General features: G+C 51.2%; 1 protein-coding gene across 1 annotated transcript in view; it reads right to left on the reverse strand.

Annotated features, from left to right (window-relative positions):
• Positions 1-10,440, reverse strand: part of UMODL1 (uromodulin like 1) — a 63,156-nt gene that overhangs the window by 34,549 nt on the left and 18,167 nt on the right. Inside the window, exons 7-9 of the mRNA XM_007452871.1 lie at positions 5,099-5,353; positions 2,176-2,288; positions 477-696 (exon numbers count right to left, since the gene is read on the reverse strand). Of these exons, the coding sequence (XP_007452933.1) occupies positions 477-696; positions 2,176-2,288; positions 5,099-5,353 (588 nt within the window). The remainder of the gene's footprint in view (positions 1-476; positions 697-2,175; positions 2,289-5,098; positions 5,354-10,440) is intronic.

Below are 10,440 nucleotides of genomic sequence, written 5' to 3' on the forward strand. Positions count from 1 at the left end.
TTTCTCCATCTCCCCCCTCTTCCCTACTCTGTGACTTCCTGTATCACCAAGTAAAATTACAAGCCTTTGGGCTAATGAAATAGATCTCCATGTTAACAAGGCGCACAGCAGACAGGCCGTGCTGGGCCCGGATGCAGACACAGTAAGCTCCTGTCCTTGTGCCTGTCGTGGACCCTCCAGCCTGGTTCCACCCTGGGTTCTGGTGGCAGCTGAGAAAAACCATCGAAGGGAATAAGCGTCCCTGAGCTCCGAGGGGTGCTTCTCCCGTCAGGAATAGGAGGTGTGGGACACAGGTGGGCTCACTGTTTCGGGGCGGCAGCCCTAGGCCCCAGTCCCCAAGGAAGAACACAGAATACGGACTCAAAGTTCATTTGCTTTATCTTTTGGAACAAAGTGAATGTTGATCAGAACTAACGCAGCCTGGACTTTGGAGGGCATCGGGGCAGCACACCCTGGGCATGGAGAGGAGGACCCACCTTGCACAAGCGTCTCCGACTGGTCCACCTGGAACACGGTGCTCGCCCACAGAGGTGGGAGCATGGGGGACAGCGTGGACACGCCCACCGGGAACTCGGGGTCCTGCACCGTCAGTCTGAGCCTCACCACCAAGCTTCCGGCCCGGAGAGACACGACCTGCATCCTCAGCTTCCCTCTTCGGTACAAGTCAGAAAGCGCCGGCGGAAAGGAGGTTGCAACCTGGCCCAGAAGAGGCAACAGATGCTCAGGTGCAGCAGACTTTTCCATCAAAGTCTTCAAAACCAGTCAGCGGGGCCCCGGGTGTGACACATGGATGGTGCACAGAATCCACGTATCCTCTTCCTGACCAAGAGGAGGCGCCCAGCCACCCTCCTCTGGGGACAGCAGAGTTACCCACCCCAGCTCACTGCAGCCCTGGGACAGTGGGCTGGGCCTGCTCCATCTTGGTAAGGACTCAGAGACCATGACAGTCGGATCTCCGTCCTGCAGCCCTAGATGCACGGCCCACTCTGGGTGCCCTGGAAACCGGTGCGAAGATAATGTGTGTGTGAGAGAGATGGCTGGATGGACTGATGGACGAAAGCAGCAATCACGTGGCTCTTCGGAGCTGTCCCCTTCCCACTGGGCTGTATCCCCAGGAAACATAGGCACAGCCAGGTGATCAGGGCCACCTGTGCCCGAGCAAGGAGACCCTCTTACACCATTTCTGCACCCACAGGCGAATTACTGCTAGAAACAAGGGAGAATTCTCCAGGAAAGTTCAAAAACCAACTCCTCTCTGCAAGTGAACATTGAGAGGCGACCCTCCTTCCATCCCTCCCATGTCCACACATCCTGCAAGTAGAAGCCTGAATTGCCCTCTTGTTTCAGAATATCTTTCCAAGACGTTTCTATGATGAACAGCCTTGGGAGAGAGAGGATGGCCCCGTCCAGAGCACAGAGCAGATCTGTTCACCGTCTGATGTGGTAAAGATAACGTCTCTCTCCGGAGCAAGGTTTAGGCAGGTTTGCATGGGGGTCCTCAGCTGTGATGCAGATGCACTGCATGTGCGTCACCCACCGGGCTCCCTCTGCATCACCCCCCGTGGGACTTGGGGGCCAGCAGGGGACCTGGCACCAACGTGATGCCCGTGCCACCTGCTGTGCTGTGAGTGAGGGATTCCTTTGTCTCTGACCCAGGCATCTCGTGTCCTCTGCCAGCATCCATGCAACAGGCTAACTTACTAGCTTGCAGGAAGGGCCAAATCCTAGACCTTTCCCAGTTACTGACAGTTTGGCAAGTCCCTTTTTTCTCCAGCTCAGCATCCCAGGATAGATGATAGCTGCTACTGGCCTGGTTCTCCCAAGCCTCATGCTGGTGCCCGCCTTCAGCCCCAGGAAGGAACGGATGATTTGATCACTGGTAAATGTGTACTCAATGAAGCTGCCCCAAAGAAGGAGGGCAGAGGCCCCAGGTCCCCCAAACAGAAGGTTCGACAAAAAACCCAGCCGAGCCATCAAGTGGTCCAGCCCATTTGAATCAAAGTTGGTTTGTCCCCAAACCTATTTTAAGTCATGCATAAAAGGGGGCATTTCGAGCAATGACCGTGGGATTTGAGTCTGGCCCCTCCCTAGCCCTGGTGAGGGGCACGTGTCTCACACCCGCACAGGGCGGGTTTCTGGCTCCGACTCTCGGAAAGCTCCTCTGCTAGGCTTTACCTCGTGCAGCAGCTGCTGGGAGAAGTTCTGGAACTCGGGGCTCCCAGGGTCCAGCAGCCCCTCTGTCACGTTGCGGTTTAGGATTCTGACTGTGACTTCGAACACCCGGGCATCTGAGACAGACAATGACACAGATTAGCTGAAATCCCGTGAGCACGAGTCACACGCTCTTCTGTCACTGGTTTCCAATCTCCCCTACGCTTTGGAGGAGTATTTTTTAGAAAACAGATTGAGGCAGGAGTCTTAGGTTTGGTAGCCAAATTGGGGGAAATCAGCGTAAGGAATATATGCCTCTACGCTGGAGTGAAGGGAACTCAGACATAAACACACACTTTTAGAGCCAAAGCAGGGGAGCAAGTTACAGATGTCACACGGCTCACACCGGCGGGAACTGGGGTTCAACCAGCCATGTAGGGTCCGAAGGCCCCTCCAGCAATTCCTCAGCCAGTGTGGCCGCTGATTTCCTTGGCACACGCCCCAGCCAGGCCCCTGACACTCAGGTGACAAGTTCATCCTGATTTCTCTGGGACTTTCCAATTTCCCCACCAGAAGTCCCACCTCTCAAGAACCTACTCTGTCCCGGACAAAACGATAGGGTTGGTCAGCCTGTAAGGGACGTGTCCTTTTCTTTGGACATAAGTGAAGCTGGAAAAGGTTCAAGATGGGACATGGGAGCACGTCTCTTTCGTTACCAAGAATGAAACCCACATACACAGCAGACCCTGCAGCAATGATCTAAATTCTAATGATCTAAAGGCACTCACAGTTTGTCCCACCCTGGTTCTCCACCAGCCAGTGAGCTTCGGGCCGGTGGGGCAGAGTTTATCACCGCTGCACGCACACAGCCCCAGAAATGACACCAACGTTGTATAGCGTACATTTCTAGACGGGGGCCCCTCTGAACCTTTTCCCACCTTAGCAAGCGGAACGAGTATCCCTTAGGGCCCGGGATTCCCAGGCTCCGGTCCTGCCCACATCACAGAGCCTCTCGGGAGGTGAGTATCCACCAGTGCTTCGGGAATCCAGACTTACCGTGAGGCCCTGGGTCTCCACTGCTACGATAATCTCTATGGCCTCCAACATAGCAAGCATTTAATAATGTCAAATTAATTAGCTAAGACCTTTAAAGTGAATCGAGCTTCTTAAAAAAAAAAAAAAACAGGGCTCTGCAAACATAAGGCATACAGACAAGGAATGAGAATCCAGCTGGGGAAGGAATAAGCTGGAAATCAGGAGTCTTATGGAATCTTCCAAATTATCTCCTCTGCATTGGAATGTAGGTATTTTTTCCTGAGGGCACAGAGTCCATGGGGTTGGGGCAGAGCTGCATGTTCCTACCGCCCGTCCCAACTGAGATGAATTCCCGCTGGGATGTTGGTCCCACCAATTTTCACTTCTGAGATGAGTTGGGGGGGGACAGAGGGTGGAAGTGATCTGTGGGGATGGAGCCCCTCACGGTCCCAGTTTCCTCAAAGGGAAAACAGTGTTCCCCCCCATTTTCTCCGTGGAGCAACTTGAAAATAAAAGAAGAAGGTGCGATGGCACCAGTTTGGAAATTAGAGGCTTGTGCAAAGTCAAGGGCTCGAGTTTTTGCATGGCTGGGGTTCTGGGGCCCCTCTGGGGGCCTGTTCTGCGTGTTTGCCATTTAGCATGGGTCAGCCCCCAATCAGTGCATAAAGGGTGTAGGACAGATCCCCGCAGCCCTCACTCACTCACTGCCACCATCACTGTCACTGGCGTTATCCCTACCTGTGAGACAAGACCCCCAGAGGGTCCTTTTTTAAAAAATTTTTATTTTATATTGGAGTATAGTTGACTAACCATGTTGCATTAGTTTCAGGTGTACAGCAAAGTGAATCAGTTACATATACATGTATCTATTCTTTTTCAGATTCTTTTCCCATATAGGTTATTACAGAGTATTGAGCAGAGTTCCCTATGCTGTACAGCAGGTCCTTGTGGGTTATCTATCTTAAATATAGTAGTGTGTTTATGTCAGTCCCAGACTCCCAACCTCCCCCTCCCCCCAACCCTTCCCCCCTCACCATAGCATCTTTCATACAGTGATTTCTGCCCTCTGCCTGCTCTGAACCCCCAGGCTGGGTCTCCCCCCCTACTCTGGTCCCCAGACCAGAATGTCTCAGAGCCATACTGTCTCTACGTACACTTCCACGTCCCGCTGCCAGAGGCCAGCCTAGGAGGGAACTCCCCGGGCCGAACCTGACAGAGGTCTACACCACCGGGGTAGCACCACGACCAGGCAGAGGGGAGGTGGCACCACGGGGCAGGGCCAGGGTCGGCCACCTGGCAGAGTCATGTGGGTCACACCAGCTGCCTCCTGGACACTGGAATCCCCAATTCATGCCTACGCTGTGTTTGTTTGGGGCAAAAATTTCTTCAGGGCTCCGATGCAGCGGGCATCGTGTTAGCTTTGCAAGCGCACGGCGTGGGAGATGAGGCATACCTCATGAAGATCTTACAGATGCTCAGCTCTTGGGTTTGGGGAAGTTATACAGACTCAGCCGTGTGGAATTAAGTGTGGCAAAAGTTCCTCAGTGCATGCGAACCGCTACCCTCTTCTGCTCTACTATACTTTGGGCTTCACTCTATCTGACTGCACTATGCATCCTTCAAACCACAGCAAGATGGGATCGTCACAGAGCCCTCATCACCCCAGGTGTCAGAAGAGCCCCCAGTCAGGATGAGACGCAGGGGAGCGAGTGGAGCCTGTGCTGGCCACGAGCACCGTGGCACTGCTCCGGGACACAGAGCGTGCTCACTGCCCCCCAGGAGAGTTGGGGCCAGGTCAGTGACGGCCCCTGCCCTGCTCGTAGGAAGCACGTGATTGGAATAACCAGGGCCAGCAGACTAGGCTGGAGAAACAGACTCACAGGTCATGTGGATTTCAGACATGTGGCCTTACCGGTCTTGACAGTGACCGTGGTGGTGACATTGGCCCAGCACGCCTGGTAGTTGGTCCTCACCGCATACAGCACTCCGGCCTCCAGCCCAGCCACCTCCAGGCTCGTTCCCCGGGTGCTGGTGATCCTGAGCAGCTCCTCAGCCTGGTAAACCTGCACCTGGAAAGTGCAGTTCTGGGTGGAATTTAAACTCCAAGACACTTGAAAGCTGCTGCTGGTGACGTTGAGGACCACTAGGTCTCTGATGGGAGGGCAGTCTGCAAAAGGGCAGAAGGAGGAAGATGCAGAAAATGTCAGAGAGAAGCAACAGAAGCAAAAGTCAACAAGTGGGCCGACATCAAAGTGAAAAGCTTCGGTCCAGCTTGAAACCAGCCACGAAATGAAGAGGCAGCCTACAAACTGGGAGAAAAATCATATATCTGATAAGGGGTTAATATCCAAAATATGTGAAAATCATACAACTCATTAGCAAAAATAATAACAATAATCATAATCCCGTTTTAAAATGGGCAATGGATCTGAATAGACGTTTTTCCAGAGAAGACATACAGATGGCCAACAGGCACGTGACAATGTGCTCAGCATCACCGACCATCTGGGAAATGCAAATCCAAACCACAGTGAGGTGTCACCTCACACCTGCTAGAATGGCTATTATCAGAAAGACAAGCGATAAGAAATGCTGGAGAGGGTGTGGAGAAAAGGGAACCCCGTGCACGGCTGGTGGGAATGTACATTGGTGCAGCCACTATAGAGAACGGTAGGGAGGTTCCTCAAGAAATGAAAAATAAAACTACCATATGATCCAGCAATTCCTTTCCTAGTTATTTATATGAAGGAAACAAAATCACTAACTCAAAGAGATACCTGCACCCCATGTTCATTACAGCATTGTTTACAATAGACAAGCCATGAAAACAACCAGGCTGTTTTTGTAGCTGTGGTCATTATGGTGTGTGATGGGCTGAACTGTGTTCCCCTAAAACTCGTGTGTGGGGTCCTAACCCCCCAGTGCCTCAAAATGTGGCCGTATTTGGAGACAAAGTCATTAGAGAACTTGTTAAGTTAAAGTGAGGTCATCGGGGTGGCCCTAATCCAACCTGACTCGTGTCCTTATGGAAGAGGAGATGAGGACAAGGCCAGGCAGAGGGATGACCACGTGAGGACACGGGGAGGAGACGGCCGTCTGCACGCCAAGAGGCCTCTGAGGGCACCAGCCTGCCAACACCTTGCTCTTGGACTTACAGCCTCTGGACTGTGAGAGAGTAAGTGCCTGTTGTTTAAGCCCCCCAGTCTGCGGTGTGTGTTACGGCAGCCTGAGCAGATTAACGCATGGTGTGATGTTTCTGGGCTATGTTTATAAATACTGTCTCAACACAGATTCAAAGGGCCTCTGCTCTTCTGAGTCACAAGTACTTAATCACTTGCCCGAGGTCTTCTGCTCGGCTAATTCATCACCAAACAACGGCCCATGGGGAAGCAGGACTCCGGAGTCAGGCTGAGGTGTCCTGTGTTTTCACATCGACATTCAGGCTTTAGGGAGTGATACTCAAATATAACAACCAATATGTATTTTAATGCTCAGATGGAATTAAATGTCTTTTGGGGGGAGAAAAATTCTGGCTTCACAGCAGGCACCTGGCCAATATGAATTATACAAAGCCTAGGGTGGCCCTCAGTCTATAGACACCATCATTTTTACAGCAGAATTTGATTTCTATAAGAAACAAGCGATGAGGAGATCTTTTAAAAAATCTTTTGCAAAACCACAGTAAAGAAAAAAGAATTAAAATATATGTGAAGTTTCCAAAGCCCTTCCTGTAAGGATTCATAGGATATATGTTTTCTAATATTATGAAAAAATTGTCTTTCCGACAAATGTGTACGCTTCTTTTCAGTAAAAATTAAAATTGGCACAATTCAACCCATTTCCCTTTTTGCCTTGGCTGCCAAGAGGCTCAGGGTCAAGACTGGTGACGCAGTGCTCCCCTACCGTGAGCACCTGCAGGCCCCCACAAAGCACGGGTATAAACTGGTGGATGCTGGAGAGACAGGTGAGCCCAACCCTCCCTCCATCTAAGTTCTTGCAGCTTCCTGAAAACTCTCCTTGCATGCAGAGGTAGTGTGTACTTTGAAGGAGACGCGTTTGTCCTTTTCACTGAATTGTCCAGTATTTTTCTGTGCCTTTGTCTCACAAGTGATTTTCATTCTTTACGACTCTGTCCTTTGTTTCAGCCGAGGACTGGCCAGCAGCTCAGGCCCTGAGACCGTGGGTCTCATCCCCACCTCCCGGCCACTGGGACCATGAACTCAAGACAGTCACCTTCTGGGGGTCTAATAACCATGTAACTTTTCAGTCTGTCCCCAGGAACGTGTCACTGAGAAAGTAAGGAAAAGTTACAACTTTTCTAAAAATCTGCTAAAAGCACTGAATGTTCTGATTCACGCAAACCACACAACACCCAACATTCTTTCAACCCCGCAGGTGGCCACACGACACCTGGCAAATAGGACAGTGAGGCTGAGAACGAGGCCTGAGGCCTGGGCAGCCGCATCCAGCTCGCAACGGGGTTGCAGCCCCACTTCCTGGTTGCCATTCAGGCATCACTCGATGTGGAACGGCAACGGGCCTGTGTGTGGCCCTTTACAAGCACGAGTGCCTCCATGCTAAGGGGAATTAAAATAGAAAGGGTCCCCTAGGTGTTGGAAAGAACCCCAGGGCTGGCGTTTAGGAAGTCTGAGAGGGTATCAGGCTGGCTGGAGACATATTCACTGTTTAAATTAAGATGCCAGAGGGTCCCTAGAACACTGGGCTAAGGAGTTGGCTAAGGAGCCACCAACAGGGTCGTTTTGATGGCTATGAAACTCTCAGAAACATCCGCAGAAGCTGCCGTCTGCCCATGGTTCCTGCAGCTAAGGCGCTGTGGGCGTGTGGCCCTCTCATCCATAGGAATAAGTCCTCCCTGCAGAGATCGCTACAGCCGAACATTTGTGTAGCTCTTTCTCCAATTTATTACCTTGAGACGTTTACAATTGTCCGGATTCAACCGTGTTTGACCAACCACAGTGGCAATTTCATACGGTTTGACATTTATTGAGCACCTACTATGTATCCAGCACAGTGATGGAAACAAGGATGGATTAAGGTCCACAGCAATGCCAGACACACACATGGGACGTCCAAGCCAGTGTGGCCAGTGTTGTAGCAGCAGTGGGGACACGGGGCTGTGGGGACACCCATGGCGCTATGGGCACCCCCTCCTGCTACATGCATCACGCTGCCAGCCAGGCTATCAGTGACACACTTAGAGTTGCCGTTGGCTGAGTGCTGTGGCAGCAGGCATGTCATTCCACACAGCCCTTCTAACAATACCAGGTAATAGGTTCTATTGTACTATGATCCCATTTTACAGAGGATGAAACTGAGGCCTAGAAAGGTCAAGTAGAGAGTAAATGGCAAAGCCGTCCAATAACTAATGACAAAGTTCCCATGCTGTACTCCTAAACTGTCCCATCACTGGCAACAGACTGGGTAATGACCTCCAAAGATAGCAGCTCCTAATCCCTGGAACCTGGAAATGTGACCTTATTTGGAAAAAGGGTCTTTGTGGGTGTGATGAAGTTAAGGATCTCAAGAAGAGATTGTCCTGGATTATCCAGGTGGGGCCTGAATGCGATCACAAGAGAGAGTCGGGAGAGAGGACACACTGCACACACACAGAAGAAAAGGCCACATGAAGAGGGAACAGAGAGAGGATTGAAGATGTTGGCCTTGAAGATGGGAGTGATGTGGCCACGAGCCAGGGGATCCGTGCAGCCCTCAGAAGAAAGGTGAGGCAAAGAAGGGGTCTCCCCTAGAGCCTCCGCAGGGAACCTGGCCCTGCCGACACCTGGACTTGAACCCAGTGATAACGATGGTGGGCTTCTGCCCTCCAGAACTGTGAGAGAAGAAACTTCTGTTGTTTTAAACCCCCAAGTGTGTGCTGTTTTGTTACACGGGCCCAGGAAATGAATCCACCTACGCAAACTTCTTTAAGTAGTTTTCAAGGCAGCTATTGGTGAGACGGTACAACTTGTTGGGAAGGTATTTGTGTTGCTGCAAAATCAGCCAACTTCTGACATACTTAAGGCTAAGCCCTCTTCTGGAGGACAGAACTTGAGATTCTCTAAACTGGAAATAATCCTTCTTTCCTGACCCTTCCTTCTTTCCTCTGACTTGGATTTCAGTTCATTGGCCAGGACACTTTCTGTCACTGCCCTTTGGCTTTGCAACGTCCCTCCCTCTGAAAATGTGGCCCCAGAAGATAAACCCAATTCTTGACTGTGCATGATCCCAGGGTGCCACTGCCCTGTGGCCCTCCCCGGGCTACGGTTGTGAACCTAAATTCAGAAGTCGACACTGATCTGAGGGAAGCACATCAGATTCTCCGTGTCCACGGGTCTGAGCCTTTGTTCCTTCCAGGCAGCCCTGACCTGTGTCTGGTGGGGCAGGAAGGGTGCTGCTGGGGCAGTGGCCTTTCCCGTGATCTCCCGTGTCCGTCTCTGCTCCTCTTTAAGCCCTGGACCTATGGTCATCTGGACACCTGAACCTTGTAAAGGTAGAAACACTGGACATTTGAGCCAAGATGCTGAGCATTCAGCTGTTGAAAACCTGATTATAGATCAGGTTTGTGAACTTCAGCGGCAATCCTTGGCAGCCTAGTGGACTCTCCAGTGGCAGCCCTGCCCTCACCAAGCAGCCACCTCAGAAGATGGTTCTTGATGGAGCTGAATAGCTATCAGGCTTCAGCTGGGTAGGGGACCATGTCGGAGGGAGTTAGGATGACCCTTGAATACAATTCCACTCCATCCTAAAAGCAGAACGTGTTCCTGGAACATGAAGTGCAAACCGGGCAATATTTCTTATGGGTTCTTTTGTGCAAGAATCCAGCTGCCCTGTGTGTCATTAACTGGGTGACTAATTTCACAAGAAAAGCATCTGAAATTTGCGCTGTATTTTCCACGGGTCTGTACCTCTAATCCGTTCCAGCAGATAGCTCATTTATTATATTAGCTTCTAAATTTAAAACATGTGCTGTTTCCCTTAGCCATATGCGATTGGAATTCACTCTAATTTTCTGATCGGGAGACACCGGCTTTGCCTTTTCTGCCCTATTGGAAATGAGGTCGGGGTGGTGCGCTTCCCCTGTTTATGTTCAGCTGTCAACGTGGCAGTTTGGCAACACTCCTGCCTGTGAACAGAGTCTGATGTCTTTTCAGATAACTGAGCAGAGTATTGTCAATAACTGTATATTCCAAACTTCTGTTCACATTGCGGGTCAGGGTGCCCCCCCCCCCCCCCCCC

Source organism: Lipotes vexillifer, unplaced genomic scaffold (genome assembly GCF_000442215.2).
Source record: "Lipotes vexillifer unplaced genomic scaffold, Lipotes_vexillifer_v1.1 scaffold478, whole genome shotgun sequence".
Classification (NCBI taxonomy): Eukaryota; Metazoa; Chordata; class Mammalia; order Artiodactyla; family Lipotidae; genus Lipotes; species Lipotes vexillifer.